The sequence below is a fragment of the Galeopterus variegatus genome, unplaced genomic scaffold (assembly GCF_000696425.1).
Source record: "Galeopterus variegatus unplaced genomic scaffold, G_variegatus-3.0.2 Scaffold6220, whole genome shotgun sequence".
Lineage (NCBI taxonomy): Eukaryota > Metazoa > Chordata > Mammalia > Dermoptera > Cynocephalidae > Galeopterus > Galeopterus variegatus.
The window spans coordinates 51,307-71,934 of NW_007732331.1; the positions used below are offsets into that span (position 1 = coordinate 51,307).

Consider the following 20,628-nt stretch of genomic DNA (forward strand, 5'->3'; position numbering starts at 1 on the left):
TTGACAAAAATAAATAAATAAATAAATAAATAAATAAATAAATAAATAAATAAATAAATAACAAAAATACACATGAAAAAAAAAAAAATCATGTACCTTACAGTTTACCACACCTTACACAGCGTCAGTGTCTAATATCCTCATTCAAATTAGCACTATTATGTAAATCTCAGCACTCTGCCCCAAATAAACAACCCATAAATGGCTAGACCTGAAAAACTGCACATTCACAAAATATTTAGTCCAAAGCACACTACAAACAAGTAGAATGCATACAAAGAAATACACTCAAATAGGTGAATCCAAATTCTCCCAACCCCCAGGATTTGGTTCTGCTTTTCCTATGGATCAAATTTCTCCATTTTATTTGGATTATTTATATAAAATAAACATAAATTTCAAAATAAACAATCATGCAGTTGACAATATAGTAATATTTCGAGATTTATCCAGTAACCAGATATAAAGCACTCACAACATCTCAGTACCTTTTAGGAAAGCAAAAATGAAAAATAGCAAATCTCTGTTAATGATGAAAACAGCTAAGTGAGAAGAACTAAAATGATACATACATTAACTTCAATAACTGAATTGCTGATGAAAGCAAAAGAAATTAGCTCATTGACTGGAAATGTCTATTAAAGTCAAGCTTCAGTAGCACCAAAGCTGAGAAAAATAAGATAAGTGACAGGAAAGAGAGAAAAGGATGTTCATGTTTACAGCCCTGGGCCACTCTGATGCTTGGAAATCAGGAAGATGAGAGCAGTTAACCATGAAATGGGTCGAAATCTAGGATAGTTTTATTTAAGTACATAATGCAATACATAAGAAACAAGAGATGGGGACATAACAGATTACACTATTGGCCCCTCATTCTATATGCCTTTTGCCATATGACTCTGCAGTTCCTTCCACTTAAATGAGTGAAGTATATTTCCCTACCATTTGATTTGGGGCTTGGCTTTGCGACTTGCCAGTGGATGGTAGCCGACATGATGTAAGCAGAGACCCAAAATGTGCTTGCTTGGTTGGGCTTGCTTGCTTGTACTTAGGCCATGCCCCGGTTAGTCCCAGGAGAAAAATGATATGTGAAGCAGGCTAACTTACAACATCAAGCAGAGCTTCCCCATCTAACCTGCAAACGTATAAGTGAGAAATAAATGCTATTGCCTATTACTATATGTCACCAAGATTTCTCATTTGTTACATAGCAGTATAACAAGAGCTAACTATTACTGGGGATTACAGAGTAATCTTAACATAAAGATTTATTGGGAAGGAATGAAAATAAAGGCTGGCTCAGGAGAGACGGTGTATGACTTTACAAAAGAGCACAGAAAAGAGAAAGGCTTAATTCTTGAACAACTGCTATAGATAACATGCTTGTGAGGCCTGGCAGATTTATCTCTCTGTAAGGCTGAATGGCAGGCATTCAAGATCTTAGGCTCTACCTAAAGTAAGACCAAGAAGAAGCCACCAATGGGCTAAATGAGAACCAAAAGAGAGCAAGATCTCAGAGGTCAAAAGAAAAAAGTGATTTAGAGAAGAGACAGAGATCAACTTTGTCAATGCTGATGATAAATCAAGTAAGATGAGGAGTAAGGACTGGCTGTTGGATCTAAGAATATGGCAGTCATTAGACACCTTGACAAAGAAAAAATAAGGACTTTCAATAGTGTGAGAGCTAGAATGGATTCAAGAGAGAATAGAGGAAGGAAGTTTGATACAATTAATAAAAACAAGCCTTTCTAAATACATTGCAATAAAGGGAAACAGAAAGAAATGGTAACTAGAAGGAAATGTGCGATCAAAAGAGAGATTTTTTAAAGATGGGAAATATTACAACATCTTTGCATCCTTATGGGAATGATATAGTGGAGAAAGAAAAATTTATGGTATTAAAGAGAAAGAGAATATAAGAGAGATTTTTTAAAGATGGGAAATATTACAACATCTTTGCGTCCTTATGGGAATGATATAGTGGAGAAAGAAAAATTTATGGTATTAAAGAGAAAGAGAATATTTACCAGAGTACTGTATCCCAAGAATACAAGAAGAAATAGGATTCAATGCACAAATAGAGAAGTTAGCCATAGATATAAACCTAGAAGGTTGATTTAAAGCACCAGGAAGTAAAGCAAATGCGGTGCAGGAAATTTGTGATTTCTGTTTTCTTAGTGAAATAAAAGCAAAGTCATGATCACAGAGATAACAGAGAAGAAGGCAAATAAAAGCAAAGTCACGATCACAGAGATAACAGAGTTGTTTTGAGATGAGAAGTTGTTAAACTACCATCTAGAGAAGTCAGAGAGTAAATGGATTATTAAAATATAATATATTCATTTATGCACATATCTTATTTCTCCTGCCACTATAAGCTTTCGAGAACAAAACTATACCTTACTCTGCTTTGTATCTTAACAGCTTCTAGCAAGGTAGCTTGTACTCTTTATTATTAGCTTTCTGTAACTTAACTTTCATTTTCTTTAATATTCATATAAAGTTTAATTGGCTTAATGTTATGCTAGTGAATTAACTCTTCAAGTTTTAATAAAAGAAACTTGTAAGAAACACACAGAGCACTAGCATAATTCAGCTCCATCACCATCGAGTTACCCAAAATCAGGTTCAAAATCCATAGAAGTAAATGCTAATTATAAGAGAAAATTGCCAATTCAACCCTACTTTCTGAATATCTTAATATGACTAAGTTTCTTTATCAAGAAATCTTTTAAGACTAAAAGGTTTATAAGTAAATATGAAATTCACCAAAACAAAAATTATTTTGTATACTAGTTCAAATATGTGTCATAACTTAAAATTGCTCAGAGTAAAATGAAGCAGAAAACAAAACATCTAGAGAAAATACTAACATAAATTCTGCATTTAAAAACACCTGCAATTACAAGGAAAAGACAAGCTCCTCCAAAGTCTTCTATAAATTTTAAAGATTTATTCATAATAACTTGAATGTAATTAAAGTCTAAAAGTACATTACCACAATTTATCAAATGGTATTACTTTTAATACTGCTAACACTCAACTTGATTACTAGTGCAATTTAATGAATATTAAATCCACTGAAACAGTATAAGGTATTGTTCACTCTCAGCCAGTGAGAATATCAATAAACACTTCCTTGACACTAAAATTTTTTCAGTAAATCTGATGGGGAAAACCTGCTGACAGTCAATCTGAGTAATTAAATACCACCCAAAAAAGGCAATGAGACCAAAAATTTTTTTTCTATGAATAAAGTAACAATAACAAAAGCAAAACATCAACTAAGGTTAACTATATCTGGTGGAAAATTTATCTCATTGAGATATATTTTGAAACTATGTTGTCAGTCCTACTTCCTGGAATTCTTGGTAGCAAACATCAATAAAAGAGGTTATAACAGCAGGAGAGGTTGCCCACCCATCTCAGGTACCATCCCTGATGCTTCTGATTAGGTGTTCATAGTGATCTGAACATATTATATCCCTTTCCTCTGATATATGAGCAATACACCCAAATGCTATCAAAAGCCAAGTAAAAAATCTAAAGGAATGATACCGGCAATAACATAAGATGGTAGAAAGAGGCTGGGACCTTGGAAAGCATATACCCCTTCAAATTTAATACTTTTAAACACTCTTTAGCCAAACAATGCACATATGCAAGCTAAATTACAAGTCCTATTGGAATTTCAAGATCCTCTTCAAATGTCACTTCCATCAATGTCTCATATTCTCCCTCTTAAAATCCGTATTTTCCTCACCTATAACTCCATAGCTCCTTGTTTTAGCATTTATTATATGTCATGTATGGGAGTTATTTTTGCAAACTCTTTGTCTCCTCCACTTAATTTGAGGCAGAGATCTTTCTGATTTTTAATTCTCCCAAAGTACAAAATACAGTGTTTTGCACATAAAAAATATACCATACACATTTATAAAATTGAATCTAAACTCTTTTCCTTCTGGTCATGTCATCTACTACAAAACATAAAAAACAACTTGGCCATGGACACCAAGTTGCTTACTGGTCTCAGTTATAGTGAAAGTCCTTGGTTATAAATAGTCTGTGCAATCAAGTTTAGAAATATTCTCCAGATCGGCTGGCCCGGTGGCGCACTGCTATAGTGCGCCGCTTGGGAAGCGCGGTGGCGCTCCCGCCGAGGGTTTGGATCCCAAATTCAGACCGGCCGCTCACTGGCTGAGCGAGGAGCGGGGGCAACACTGAGGGTTGCGATCCGTTGCGGGTCACGAAAAAAGACAAAAAAAAATAGAAATATTCTCCAGAAGTGTTATGAAAGCAGTAAACCCAAATTACAGAAATTCAACACTTACACAATAAACATCTAGTTTATCATTAAACAATCTTTAAGAAAATAACTTTCTGAATCACCTACAATAGTAAACATGTATCTACCTAATTTCAACACCCATTTGAGGGGAAAGTCTTTTTTTTTTTTCCTTAATGTGAGGGATAGAAAAAATGCTTGTGCTTATTTCCAAGGTGTCAAAAGGTGAATAAATAAGAAATTGAGAAAAGATATTACAAATATCTAAACAACTAAATTATGCAGGCAAAACTCTAAAGAAAATTCTGATTTAGGGTGCCAGCCTTAAACCTGAGATTGGAAGGTCTAAGATTTTTAAATATTCAATAAAGAAAATCCTGGAGACGCAGGTTTCAACCTCTGAACAATTCCTAGGAAAAGTAACCCCACAGTTGAACACTAATTTCACCTGCAGTATGTAGACTGTTTGCAAAATTGGCTACATTTTTCCCTCTGAGTATTCACACCCCTTTTACAATTCACACCCTCTTCTAATCCAGAGGTAGAGTTTACTTTCCCACCCCTTGAATTTGAGTTGCCTTTGTAACTTGCTTTGGCCATTTGAATATGGAAGAAGTGATGATATGCAATGATGTGCTAGTTCTAAGCCCAGGCCTTAAGAAGCCCTGTACAATTCTGTTCTCTCTCTCAGGACCAGACTGCTGCCATGTGAAATAGCGCAGGCTGACCTGCTGAATCATGACAGATGTGTGGCAGTCTCACCCATACCCCAAACAGTATGCAGCCAACTCCCCAAAAGAGAGACACTTAACTGACTTGCAATTGACCCCACACACATAAGAGAACCCAGCCAGGCTGACCTGCTGAATCATGACAGATGTGTGGCAGTCTCACCCATCACCCCAAACAGTATGCAGCCAACTCCCAAAAGAGAGACACTTAACTGACTTGCAATTGACCCCACACACATAAGAGAACCCAGCCAAGACCAGAAGAACTATCCAGCTGAGGTTAGACTAAATTGCCAATCCCAGAATTATAAGATAAACAAACAGATACTGTGTTGAGCCATTAAGTTTTGGAATAGTTCATTATGCAGCAATAGTTTACTAATTAACAGGGGAGAAGGACACGATCTAAGAGAAATCAAAAAGGTCTCCGGAAGATAATGCTGCCACCAACTTGAGAGCCAAGAAACCACCATGAAAGGAGAAATTAGTAAAAAAAATAAAAAATTTTAAAAAAAGACTAACCCAGGAGTTGGAGCTAACTTAAGACAGATAAGGTTGCCCTTTCCTCATGGAGAAACAAAAGCTATCCAAATACTATCTTTCCTTCAAAGTTGAACTCAAATCACACTTCTTTAATAAATTTTTTTCTTATTGTCCTTAGGCACAGTGATGGTTCCTTCATCAGCTACTTACAGACAGTACATGATAGTGGAAAGAGGCCTAGACTTTAATCAGTAAGTCTAAACTCACTTCCCAGTTTTATCAGCTATGTGTCCTTAGACAAGTATCATAAGTCTTTTAATCTGATTCCTCATCCCTTAACTGAAACTTAATGGCTCTCCATCCCACAGGACATCTATGAGAATTGAATTTTAAATGTGTCAACATGCTAAATACAAATACATACTCAAAAATATTGAAGTGAATTTTGTTTCATTTATTCACTTATTAAACTTTGGCTGAATTCTGACTATATGTCAGTCTGTGTGCTAGAGACTGGGAGAAAGGAAACAATTATAATGAAACCACACAAAACTGCCATCTACTAATAATTTTTTTGTGTGTATAGCCTTCACAGTAGAATGATGTTAGAGATTATGCCTTATATCTTTTCTTATTTCCCAACAGTGTGTGGTACAGTACATTGATTTTAATAGTTACAAAAATACTTGCAGACAATTTGATTAAAAGATTTGTATATGTAGGTTTTAACATCTGTATCTCAAAGGAAAGCAAGAGCATCATCGCTTTTAAGACGTAGCTAAAAGAAGACTCACTTGACAGCTCACATCCATTCCTGCCTCCAACAACACCTGTACAACTGCTTTGTGACCATTGCGTGCAGCAAGGTGAAGTGGCGTATGCTTTCGAGTGTTGCAGCTCATTAAGTTAGGGTGCGCACTGATGATCATTTTGACTACTCTAAGCCGTCCATAGAGTGCCGCCAAGTCCAAAGGTGTTTCGAGCTTGCTGTTCCTAATCGTAGGGTCAGTAAGCTCTTCTAGAAGAACAGCAACTACTTCTGAGTGTCCATATTGAGCTGCACAATGTAGGGCAGTTTCATTTTCATTGTTCTGTTTAAGACAAAGATATAAAAGGCATAAATTAGTTATCAAAATCTGAACACAGTAATTTAAAACCTGAGAATGCTTTGAAAATGTAAGTTTAAGATTTATCTATTTTAATAAGTATGCATAATTGAATTTGATATTTGATAAAAACTAACACTCATCGCATCAAAAATATCATATTTTATTTTTATCACTTTGGTAGGAAAAAATCAAACTTTCCCCTGCATCATATATCCTAACTTCCAAGAATGATAAATGATTTAGCCATGTTAGTCAGTGGCCCTGCTGGGCCCAGATGGCCAGTGTCATCCGCACTGTGCATCTTGTCTCCATGACATTTGTTAATGAAAGAGATTAATAACAATTATAACACACTTTTAACAGACTGGCTTTCCAAAAGACAGTTGAAATAGTAAATTCTTGACAATGGAAGATTTACACAAAGGTTTCCCAAATTAAGTTTCATTTTATTTTCCACGTAAGTACAAATCTTTGCTTCTTTTACAAAGAGAATGAAGACATTCTGACCCTAAGAAACAATAGTATCTTTTTGAAACATAATTATAGATTGAGAGGCAGACCTACGCCCATTCCTGGATAAATTACCAGGAGTATCACAGTAATGCATGTGCAGTTTATAAGTATTTAAATTGAAAAGCAATAAGATTTTCCTAAAAAATTAGCAAGATAAAAAAATGTTAAGATAGAGAAAATTGAACCCAGTTGCAAGGGAGATGGACTCTTCAGGCCATTTGGGCAGACTGTATAGGTAGATGGAATATGGGTATATCAGGAGGTGGAAAGGTCAGTCAGGAGAAATGTGAACAAGAAATTTCAGCAACAAAAATGCATTGATCCTAAATGAGGGTTTTAGAGAGAAAGAGCAGCTCTGTCATCAGAGTCATCATCAAGCTAACACTATGTTCCAGACACAGTTGCATTTCATATATGTTTGCTAATTTAATCCTCATTATGAGATACATATTATCATTATTATCCCCATTCTACAGATGAGGAAATTAAGGCACTGAGTAGTTGAGTAACTGGCCTTTGATCAAACAGCCCTTTAGTGGCAGGGTCAGGATTTGAACCCAAGTAGCCCAGACCCAAAGTTGGGTTACCCATCATACATAACACCTTCCACAATAACAATTATTATTACTACCACTTGCTGAGTGGCTAAAAACTTTACATATATTGTCTCATTTAACTCTTACAACAATCCTTTAGTGGCAGGGTCAGGATTTGAACCCAAGTAGCCCAGACCCAAAGTTGGGTTACCCATCATACATAACACCTTCCACAATAACAATTATTATTATTACCACTTGCTGAGTGGCTAAAAACTTTACATATATTGTCTCATTTAACTCTTACAACAATCCTACAAGATTGGTATTATTATATCCATTTCATGGATGAGAAAACTAAAATACGAAAAGGTTAATTTACATGTTCAGGCAGAATCAGGATCTTTTGGAACCTATATGTCAAAATCCAAAGCCCATGCTTTTTCCACTATACCATGCTTCCTGTGCCAAATTATCAAATTAGTGGAAATTAATGATCTAAAAGCAGAATTTCTAGAGATTTTACCCAGAAAATCACCAGCTGAGTTATAATAGGAAGTAGCTGCTTAGATAGTTGTTCTGACCAAAATAAAAGGATAAGGAGGTTTCAAACTCAAACAAATCTTAATGTTCCAGAAAGTAACTCAGGAAGATAAGTAAGTTAAGAGTCTAGAGGGAAGATTTGAAAACTTAAAAAGAAGAGTGGCAAGGGGGAATAAAAGTACTAGAAAAGGCTTCTTACTATGTTATGTTTCAAAAAAGTTATCAAGAGAGGCCATTTAAAGGTCAAATCCAGAGGAAAAACCTATTCCTTGGAGACGGTCAATGAAAAGTTAAGATCTGATACACCAGGAATCCAGCTGAAGACATTGTTTTCTCCATCAATTGTGGGGAGCCATTCTTGTACTCAGTTTGAATGTGTTACTATAATCTACTTCCTCACAGATACTGGCCACATACAGGTTAAGACTCCCTGATTTTTTTTTAATCTGGCTAAGTTTTATAAGCCTGATTTAAAAAGCTACTCTTATTACTTTATGCCATAGAAATATGCCTCCTGACCAACCCAAATTTCCCCTTTGTCTGAAAGAGATGCAATCTCATTTTTCAAAATGCAGCACCTCTTGGAGAAAAGAGAAAGGCCAGTTATAAAATAATGATTCCTCAAAGACCTCTCTACTTTTCCATAGCCCTTAGCCTAGGAAATTTATAAGAGCAAAATTGAAAGTGTTTCTAATCACACCAATTAGCACTGTTCAGATCTCAAGAGAAATTATTTCAATCACTAAAGACCTACTCAGGAGAAAATGTTCACAGATCTTATCCGTGATCAATACATACTTAGGTTGTCACATCAATGAGGACCACAACTGTGGCACCTTTACAAAGGCATGATTGCATACTTGTGTCCACACTCACTAGTGGTCTTAAAAAACATCTAATTTGAAATAAATAGGCTGTTGATGAAGAACTGATTAATAATTGCTAATATGTCTACACAGAACATTCTTAAAGGGTTTTGAATTCCTTCTTTTTTTACCACATGGGTGTTACCTGAAAAATGAGGACAAATCCAGACAATGAGTGGCAGAACAAAACTGGTTGTCAAAAGGTATTTACCAAAAGATTTTGCTTCAAAGTAAAATATCTAATACAAGCTGGGCTTCAATTTTAGTGAATGGCAAAGGTAATATATTTTTGAGATAAGTTCCTCTAGATTTTACCCTAATGTTAAAATAAAGAAAAAAAAAGAGGAAGAGAAGGTGAAGGGTGGCGTGAGGGGGAAATTAATGAAAAAGGAAATAGAAATTTAAAACATACATAACATCAGAAGAAAGGAAATAATAAATGAGTTGACAAAAGATAGGAAGGATGTGGCAATTATAAAAACGATAATCAGGGCAGAGTCCACGTTGTTATTCAAAATTATGTCACACTAAATTAACCACTAATTCTAGGGCAGTATAGCATGGTGAATGGGATCTAGGTTGAAGTGTTAGCATGCCACTATTCACAACAGTAAATCACTTCATTTCTCTGAGTCTATAACTTATCTGTATAATGAGAATATTACCTTCCCTATAAACCTTATAGTGTAGTTTACAAATCAAAAGAGATTCCATATAGGAAAATGCATAGTAAACTTTAAATATTAAAATGTAAGACAATTATTTTTACAGAAAGCTGTAGTAGAAACCAAGGATAACTTTCAGAAACTAGAATGAAGCCCTAATTTATAATACATAATTTTAACATCATAACATAGTGTATTATTGGTTAAGAGCTAGTGCTTTAGATCGGAAAAGCCTGTTTTCAAATACTGACTGCATATCTCAAAAGCTGTGACAGCATGGGCAAGTTACTTAATCTCACTAAAGCTATATCCCCACATGTAAAGTGGAAATTATAATTAATACCTACCTCATCAGGCTGCTACAGGGCATTGTACAATAATGTAGACAATTGCACAATGCCTAACAAATAAATTTAAATTTAGAAGTAAACAAACGTAACAAAATATTTCTTTAAAATAAATATATTTTCAAAAACTTAAAAAACAATGTGGCTGGCAGGTTAATTCAGTTGGTTAGAGCACAGTGTTATAACACCAAGGTCAGGAGTTTGGATCCCTGAACCTGCAAGCCACCAAAAACATAATAATCATAATATGAGGGTACTTCAAAAAGTTCATGGAAATATTCATATAATCTTTTAATTTTTTTTCCACAAAATTTTTGAAGTATGCTTGTGGTAAACACTCCGTAAATGGCAGGATTTAGGATGATAATGCTGATGTACTACTGTGGAGGGCTGTGGAGTCAGAGAGACCTGAGTCCAAGTCTTGGTTTTAGTCACTCGGTAACATGTGACCTTAGACTAGTTATTTATCTTTACTGAGTGATTTCTCATCTAAAAATGGGAGTGATAATATCACTTCAGAAGATTATTTTGAGAATTAAATAACATTCTGCAGGGGAAAGTGCTTGGAACAGTACCTGGCTAATCTTATGCTAATTACCATTTTCATTTCCTCCATCTATTGTTTAAATACATAAAGTTTTATAATTAGCTAGAAATTCCTGTCCCATTCAGAAGAAAAAAAAAACAAGAATAAAGCTAAAACCAAAAGTTCCTTATAAAAATAAAATTCCCATATGAGAAATTTTTAGGAGAAATGGCATAGAATGGGAGAACAATAAAACCTGAAAGCATGGTATTAAAAATCTCAAGAAACTTTCAACTTGTTGCCAATAGAAACCAGAACACAAAGCAATAGAAGGGCAAAAAGAACTTTGAAATTCAATCTCCTTAAAAAGACATTTTTTATAACTTAATTGATCTGTTCAACATCACTGAAAACAAGTGTTTCTCTTTAAAACATACCATTACAGTTATATGCCATTTAAAATTCTCTACTTTCCAATACAAATGAGTACTGTTTTTTCTCTTATTTTCATGTCATTTAAAAACATTTTTTGTAAAAACTTTTATTATTTCATGTGTGTTTTGTGACATTTAGACAGTTTTAAGCCACCAGATGGCTCACCCTGTAAATGATCTAACTTTTGCTTTTCTAAGGAACAGAAGAGCATTCTCATAAACTTTCTTGTAGTATGTGATGATAAAAATAGCCATATCTGTCATTTTTTAAAGATTGAGTATATTTTCATTTAAAAATCTGCACTTTTATAACCTGTATACATGGAAATTATATTGTGATAAATACTAATAAAACACTTTTTTAAATAAAATGTTTTTCCTGATTAGTCCTTTCAACAATTGCTTGAAAATATACATATTTTTCTCCCCTTTACTGTTTACAGCTAGTATTACTTTTTATTCTTTAGTCTAAATTTCAGTCAAAGGGCTGCAAAGTCTGTATCTATTTGAATATTGTGCTAATTGTACTTAATTAGATGTGCTTGCCCTAGAGTAACCTACTTGCATTGATATTTGGACAACTGCCAACCTGCAGCTTAATGCCATGGTTGTAATTTGATTGTTAAGACTGCACACTGGTTTTCAAATATAGTTTTACAAAATGGGAACAGTAGGGGGCATACAGAGCTCAAGATGTTTGTTATCATACTGTATTAGGAGACCATATTTTACTTTTGGAATCTGTGGCCTTCTCTGTTTAGAATACTGAGAATAACATTCCTTTTTAAATATGTTTGTTAAGTATAATACAGATATTATGTACTTATCAATACTTTGACTTTATCTGTCAGAATCATACTGCTGCTGTGTTTTACTCAACTACTCTGGTCATATGTATATATATACATAAAGGACATTCTAACTTAATACGTGACTGGCAACAGCATACACTATTTTGCATTTTGGTTCATAGAATGTGCTTAACTGTGAAAGTGCTATGTAAATGGTAGAGCATTATGCAAATGTTAGTTACCATCATTGTTTTAACATTTAAAATTTTATTAAGAAACACTTTAATTCTCATTACAAATGTGAATTCTGTCCTATCTTTAAATATTCAACAGCTATAAAATGGATGATTATATAAGGCAGGCAAGAATATTACAACTACTTCTTTATGTGGGATTTTCTCATCAACAAAATATCTTTACAAATGCCCAGCTTAGTGCTGCACATCATATCCAAATGCCAAAGAATTTTCCTACTTTCTCCTTTAGGAAATTCAACAATGGAAAGGAATTTGGCAGGGTGAAGATAAAAAAATAATCAATTTTTCAATGCAGCTTTGCCTTCATGAAACTCTAGAAAAATTACAGCCTGAGCAAACATTTGACAAGTGTACCTGTTCATTGACTCTGGAATGTGATGGTCCATGATGAATAAGAATCTTCACAATTTCCACATCTCCCTTCCAGGCAGCCAGGTGAATAGGAAAATATCCTTTGTTGTCTGCTACATTTGTTGATGCCTCATATTGAAGTAGTTTGAGAACTATGTCCCTAAGAAGTGGGGGGGGGGGGACAACAGAAAAGAAAATATTCTGAACAACACTGATTTTATTAAACAGATAATTAGAAAAGTATACTAGATGCTGGCTGGTAATTTACAGTAATCATTCGAAGTACTAAAATATAAAATTGGGTTTAAGGGTTTGCCTATTCGACGTTTGGCTATCTTACCCAGAAAACAACCACTGACACACACACACAGAGCTGACTAATCAACAAAACTACTTCAGCAGAATTCATTAGGGCAAAATTTATCTTATTTCATTAATTGAATGAGTTAAGTAAAGTAAACTAAAAGGATGCCTCCTCAATTTTTTTTTAAAAGGAGCACTTTCCAGATGGCACATATCTGAGATTTAGCTTGAAGAAAAAGGTGAAGTTATAAGCAAACTCCTTGTTTACAAAAAAAACAAGAAACATTTAGGGAGTTGATACATCATTCCTATAAAGAACTGGAATAAGAGATTAAAGATGCATATAAAAGAGAAAGACAACACAGTAGGTAAGAGACCCTGACAAGCTGGCTGTCGTACTAGCTCAGGGTTAAAAAATTAATTAATTAATTAATTAACTTTTCAACCATGGCACACAACACACTTTGAATGTGTGTTGTTCACACTTCTGTATTCCTTCACCTTTCTCCTCCAAACCTAAGAAATGATTTCAACAGGGAAATTTATTTAAGAGAAATGTTCCACCATTGACACAATTTTAACACAAACTCAAAACATCCTACCTATAGAATATTGTACTCAATCCTCACCAGGTTTTCAAAATAAAAATCCTGAACTATGATACTCAATCTCAGGAGGAATTAACTAAAAATTATTAGCAAACGTTATATTGAACTTTGTATCAAATAATAAAAGTCAATTCTAAAAAATAATCTGTATTTTTATTTGAATGTTTAAATGCACGTAAGAAGGAAATTCTATTAACTCGGTGAAATCCTAGACAGACACATACATAAATATATATAAACATACATACATACGATTACATTATACTAAAGTTGTTTCTTATATACAACAAATCACCAGTGGGGAGAATAAATGAATGTAACAGAAAAATCTAAATTCAAATATTTCACAATATCAGACTCTAAATGCAAGTAACAAATGAGAAAAGTTGGAGGAAGATTGATTAGAAGCAAGGTTAGAACTCTGATAGCTCACAAGAAAAAAGAAAAACAGACATGATACAAGACAAAACTACAGTAAATGGTAAAACACACTGCCCAAAATGTGGCCTAAACTTGAAACAATGGACTTAGTTGTTGATGTATGAAATCACAATGAAACAACCAAGAATATACTGTAGAAATATTTAGAAAGTTCCAAGGAGTCCTAAATTTTCTATTAATAAGATTTCTGAGAAATTAAGAAATACATTTTATTTTAACATTTCTTTTTTTAAAAAAGTATTATTTTATAAGATATGAATTTAAAAGGCTTAGATTTGAGTCCCAGCTGTGCAAACTACCTAACGCTGTGACTCTGGAAAAATTATTGTCTCATTTTATTTTTCTTTTCCATAGGAGATACTTTAAAACAATAATAATGCCTACTACTCAAGACTGGTAAGAGCATTAAATGAGATCACAGAAAAGAAGTCACTTGATAAATAGTAAAGCACTATATAAATATTAGCACTTGTCCCAAATAAAAATAAAATCCTTTAAAAATGAAAATGCTTGCAGCAAATCAACTTTGAAAAAGATAATCTGAATACCAGAAGGAACTATGCTATACCAGTTCACATGCTTTTCCCCATCTCTCTGCCATGCAAGAGTTTTTACATTATGCTTGCATTCTAAGATAAAGAACTACAATGAGGTAATAGGTCAATTATGAATTACGAACAAAAGCAGCCAAGAACCAGAAGATCTGGCTCCAAGTCCCAACACTTTACTACTTACTAACTTGGTAACCTTGAGCAAATCAAATAACCTTCGTCTCTCTTTCAGATATTGTTAAAATAGAATTTAGAGATTACATCTTGCTGCCAAACTGAAAGGGTTATGGTGTGAATCAAATGAGAAACAGGCATGACTGTAAAATTATATACAATCAAAAGCAGGCTGTTGCAATGTTGAACAATTCCAGTGATTTTTTTAAACGAAATATTGCAGCATTTAAAAGGTAAAATAATACCAAAGGAAGCTAGTCAAACTAAATACCTGGATCTAAAAAGTACAGTTTATACTACTACAAAATAGACTTCTCCAAATTAATGTCAAAGGCAATTGTGAGAAGGGTTTTAATTTCATTTCTCTATGCCTAAGCAAATTTTTTAAATGTTCTAATATCTAAATAAGAAAAGAATAATCTGCATATTTATAAAACTGCCTTTGATAAACACTAACATCCTAACTAAATACTACAAGGGTACTTCAAAATTTCATGGAAAAATAGAATTAAAAACACAAATCTTTCCAAGAACTTTTTGAAGTACCCTTGTATTATTTTTTATTTAAGTTTTTTAATGTATTTATTTTATTAATTAAATATTTTATTTAATTTTTTACTTTAAAATTTAAATTTATTTTTTAATTTGTATTTAAGTTGAGCTTTACATCTTCTTTTTCTTTTTTTAGCAGCTGGCTGGTACAGGGATTGAACTCTGGACCTTGATATTATCAGCACCATGCTCTAACCAACTGAGCTAACTGGCCAGCCCAAGCTTTACATCTTATTCAGAGTTATCAGCTAAGAAACTGGCCAAGCTGAGATTCCTAGTGTAAAACATATTTGTGACACATAAAGTTTTATCTCTGATCAAGTACCTGTCAGTTTTACTGAGTCATAAATAGAATAAAGTATTCATCAACAAATTGTCATTAATCTTCCTAATGATGTGTCCATGCATATCATCAGTAATATGAATCAAATAGGCTTTTTCATCCAGGCTTATTAAGAACAAATTAAACTTCAGGTACTGTCTATCACATCTAAATTAGAAGAGTAAACACTAGGATACCACCAACTCAGTTTTATTATTTTTTATTTTTAGTCTGGTTGAGCCTTACATCTTATTAAAAGGTATCAACAAATGAACATGTTCACTGTGCTTGATTACCTGGAATAAAATATTAAGTTATACTGCTGATCAACATCTATAGAATAGCAAGCAGCAAAATAACCCCTATATCTTAAACATAAAGTAGTAATCGTTCTTATATCCAGTGTTTGAAAAACAAGAAATTCTCTAAAATTCTAAAATAAATGTGGTTGATGGGATCACAGGGAAAAAACTTCCATTTCCCAGAATCAAAACAAAATATCAAATTAAATTTAATAATAATCCAATTTAAATAACTACAGTATTTTGCAGCTTGAAGCTAATATAGTCAACCCTCATATCCATGGGTTCCGCATCCATGGATTAAACCAACCTCAGATAGAAAATACTCCAAAAAAAAAAACGTGTCTGGACTGAATATGTACAGACTTTTTTTTGGTCATCATTCCCTAAACAATACAGTATAACAACTATTTACATAGCATTTACATTACATTAGGTATTATAAGTAATCTAGTGATGATTTAAAGTATACAAGAGGATGTGCATAGGCTATCCGAAAACACTATGCCATTTTATCAGGTACTTGGGCATCTGCAGATTTTGGTATCCACTGGAGGTCCTGGAACCAGCACCTCATGGAAACTGAGGGACAACTGTACATGGAAGTTCAGGTAAAAACAGGAATTCTAAAAGTATTGATTTTTGCTACTATATTTAATTTGTATTCATTTTCTGATAGTTATAGATACACTTTTGATTAACATAAAATGTCTTTCAAGAAATTCAGTATGTTCTGAGCAAAATTAAATAATTGGTAAGATTCAACATTCAAACTTCTTTGCCTCAACACAAGATTCCCTATAATCAAATTACTACTAAAGATGTTTATTTTGTTCTATCCTCCTTTGCTTGTTGGTAGAGTTCAAAGAACTTCAAAATAAATGCAAATCATCTTCACACGAATGCAAAATTAACAAACTAATGAAACTCTCAAATTCGATAAGGCCCTTTTGATTTCAGATTTCTTGAATATTTTACTTCTCTTTAATGGGAATAAAGTTGCAGATGTGTTTGACATGGTCAAAACACTTCAGTACAGGAGTTCCAGTCAAGATGGCGGAATAGATGGTCCCCAGCATCACTCTCTCCCACAAATCAACCAATTTACAACTATAAAAATGTAACATCAGCCAAGCTGGGGCTGCTGGAGCTCAGGGGAAGAGGAGGAGAGACCTATGAAGCTCATGAAGGGAGAGAAGCCACAATGAGAGAAAGAAAAAAACTGTTCAGAGTGTTTCTGGCCATGGCCGCTTTAAATGGAGTTCATGAAGGGGAAGAAGCCACAATGAGAGAAAGAAAAAAACTGTTCAGAGTGTTTCTGGCCATGGCCGCTTTAAATGGAGTTCATGAAGGGGAAGAAGCCACAATGAGAGAAAGAAAAAAACTGTTCAGAGTGTTTCTGGCCATGGCCGCTTTAAATGGAGTTCATGAAGGGGAAGAAGCCACAATGAGAGAAAGAAAAAAACTGTTCAGAGTGTTTCTGGCCATGGCCGCTTTAAATGGAGTTCATGAAGGGGAAGAAGCCACAATGAGAGAAAGAAAAAACTGCTTGGAGTGTTTCAGGCCATGGTTGCTTTAAGGCTGGAACTGCTTGAGCACATGGAGCAGGAGCCAGCAGAAGTGCAGCTGTGCCCTTCAGATGGAGTTGCTTGAGGTGGCAGGGGAGAAGGGGGCCTTTGTGGCCCCCAGGACAGCAAGACCACTTATAGGGTTCTTGTGGACTCACATAGGAGTGAGGAGCCAGAATTGCTGAAAAAGGGGAGCCATTTAGAGGCTGGTGAGACATCACAAGGGACTGGCACAGGGCCTGCCCCATGGGAAATGTTTGGAGCATGGGCAGTGGGGGAGACAGGCCCACCAGGAGAACACTGGGACACAGGAAGGACAGCCGATCCACCCCACAATGAGCACAGGACCACTCAGAGGAGACTGGTAGGGAATGCAGAATTGCATGGGGTACAGTTTGATGAAAAGATTCATGCCCAGATCAGAGTTTCTAGACAACCCAGGTGCAGCCGGTCTCTGGAGAGCCAGAAGTACCTAGGAGGTCAACCATTAAACCCTGAGCTACACAAAAAGTAGGGAAACAGCAGCAAGGCAGCAATTTAGCTCTACAACACAGCTCAAGTACTGGTTCCCACAGGAAGTTTTAGAAGCAAGCAAAGGGCAAAAAATTAGTTCTGGCCCAGGCACACTTCCAGTACCTCGGGGTCTGCCAGGGGACCTGAGGCATGGAGTTGTGGACCAGACCATACGCCCATGACCATGCACACTGCCAGTGCCTCGGGGCCCATCCGGGGGCCCGGGGCATGGATCTGTGGACCAGACCCCACCACCCACAACCAGGCACACCACCAGTGCCAAGGAGCATACCAAAAACATCACCTCCATGCAGGTGGCCCACCACAGCTACCAAAGTAACCATAGCTGCCATGAAAGTGGCTAGACATCACAACCACCATGCAGATGGTCTGCAAGCCATTGGAATGCACTGATACAAGGAGAGTCACCAACAGAGACCAAAGAAAAGAATAGGATGTCCCTCTCCACAAAGCCCATTCCAGAGTGACAGAAGAAACATCTGCTCTATGATAATATTGGGGGACCTGAACACACCTCTCAGCATTGGACAGATCATCTAGGCAACAAATCAACGGAGTAACCATTACTCTTTCAGAGGGAGAGAAGAAATCTAGGGTTATCAGTGGCGGGAGTGGGGAGGGAGAGGAGGATAGGGAGAGATTGGACAACAGGCATAAAGAATAAGTACAATTTGTAACAATATACATACTAGTAATATTGATTTGATCAACTTATGTCAACACTGAATCCCAAAAATATGTATAATCAATTATGATTCAATTAAAAAAAAACCCACAAAACATTGGTTGCGTATCGGGAGAGAGAGAGAAAAAAAATGCATTTGAGGACTGTGTGAAGAAATCTTTAAAGTTCATGCCAACTAGGAGAATCCATTATGAGATCAAATGATGTTCGTTCCTCAGGACCCAAACATTACAGGGTCTTTTCCTAAGGAGTTTCTTTCTCCTGAAATGTCATCTTTCCAGAGCTGATCAAGTACCCATCATGACTGAGCACACCAACCACTCAAGGGTCACCTTCTCGGCATGGTCTTCCCTCACAACCTTAGATGTATGAGTTGTCCCTTCTCTGAGCCTTAGTCTCTCTCCATTGTAGCAGCCTCTTATGTAATTTCTATGTTAACTTATCACTAGTAATCCAGTTTGTATGTTTGTTGTGTGTCTAGGTTTCTTGCACCTAAAACTTAACTGTGCTCAAAAAACATTTGTTGAAGAAATAAATGGTATGGCACTGAGGCAGAGTCAAAATGATGAAATAGATCTATTGAATAGTTTTTCATGATTATAGTTCATTTTAAAACACACACACACAATAGAAATGCTAGACAAATATACCTCAGAGAACATATAATTTACAAGACTAGTGAGTTGGGAGTGAAGGATGAAAGTTTTGAAGCCATCTACATAGACAGCCTGTGTTCAGTGAGCTGCTTAATAATGTTTTAAGTTTCACAATCCGGCTGGCTGGTTAGCTCAGTTGGTTAGAGTGCAGTGTTATAACACCAATGTCAAGGGTTCCAATCCCCATATCAGCCAAATGCCAAAAGAATAAAAGATTTCACAATGTCAACTCTTGTCATGCATTAAAACTTCATAAATGATTCAGAGCTTTGTTTTTTAAGATCTCTGTTAAAGCTAGTATATCAATTGGTATCTCTAAAAATATTAACGATACGTCTTATGGCAGCATATTTTAAATATGCTTTGTTCCTATTACTTCCCTGGTGATGGGAGGACCAATGGGTTTCAATGACTAGAGTTGTAAAATTAATAGGAGAACATGGAGTTGAAAGAAACTTCTAGATTTTAAGCTATTAACATGACCATGAAATAAATTTACTACTCTGCCATAAAAAAGAATGAAATACTCCCATTTGCAACAACATGGATGAACCTGGAGAAACCTATGTTGAATGGAACAAGCAAAGCACAGAGGGATAAATACTGCATGTGCTCACTCATATGTGGGAGCTAAGAGAGAAAGAAGGAAGGAAAGAAAGACCACAGTAGTGCTCTGATCCAACAAAGGGAGGGAACATTCCTAAGGCTACAAATTGGAGTGCAAGGGAAAAGAGGAGGAGGAGGGTGGTTAGGGGATAATTGGGAGGGGACAAAGGGTACAAAAGTAATTTCTGGTAACGGGTATGCCCCCAGTATGAATCTGGTCCTCACATCATGGGCAGAAGGGGGGACAATCAGCTCTGTATCTCATAAATATTCGTAATAAATAAATAAATAAAATCACATTATCTTTACAATGATGTGTAACACAGAGAAAAAAATAGAGTGAAAACTTTTAAAAAATTAAGTTGTATATACCTGCAAATGAAAATTTTTATTTAAGATGGATGATAAAGACATTTTGTGCTAAAAAAAAAAAAAAAAACACACACACTTGAGGACAATACATTCTATTTTCTAGCTGAAGCTTTTTTATATACTGAATTCACTCTCACAGATTTCTAGATTACAGAGTGAATGGCGGAAAATTTTAAATAGTTGATATCCTTACACAAGAAAGAATCAATCATAGATGCGTCTAGTTATTCAAAGAGCAACTTCAGAGACCAGATTATAGAATCGTTAGAGGAGGTACCCATTTTCATTAAGAAAGAGCAAATCAAAAATACAGATAGTTTACCATCAGGATTCTAGATCCAGTTTGATACATAATCTGGATTACAGGTAATGAGTTAAGGAAACATTAAATACTTAAAGAGACAGAAGCAAGAATAGAAAATAACCCCACACATATAAAAGAATACACATATTTCAAAGATACAATAAAGATTCAATTAATATTTTCCAAAACAGTATCTAAGAATCACAATAC

General features: G+C 35.0%; 1 protein-coding gene across 1 annotated transcript in view; it reads right to left on the reverse strand.

The window, feature by feature from the left end:
* The window catches only part of LOC103605994 (ankyrin repeat and sterile alpha motif domain-containing protein 1B-like), a 225,933-nt gene that overhangs the window by 20,832 nt on the left and 184,473 nt on the right, over nucleotides 1-20,628 (reverse strand). Inside the window, exons 3-4 of the mRNA XM_008590590.1 lie at nucleotides 12,444-12,600; nucleotides 6,297-6,593 (exon numbers count right to left, since the gene is read on the reverse strand). Coding sequence (XP_008588812.1) covers nucleotides 6,297-6,593; nucleotides 12,444-12,600 — 454 coding nt within the window. The remainder of the gene's footprint in view (nucleotides 1-6,296; nucleotides 6,594-12,443; nucleotides 12,601-20,628) is intronic.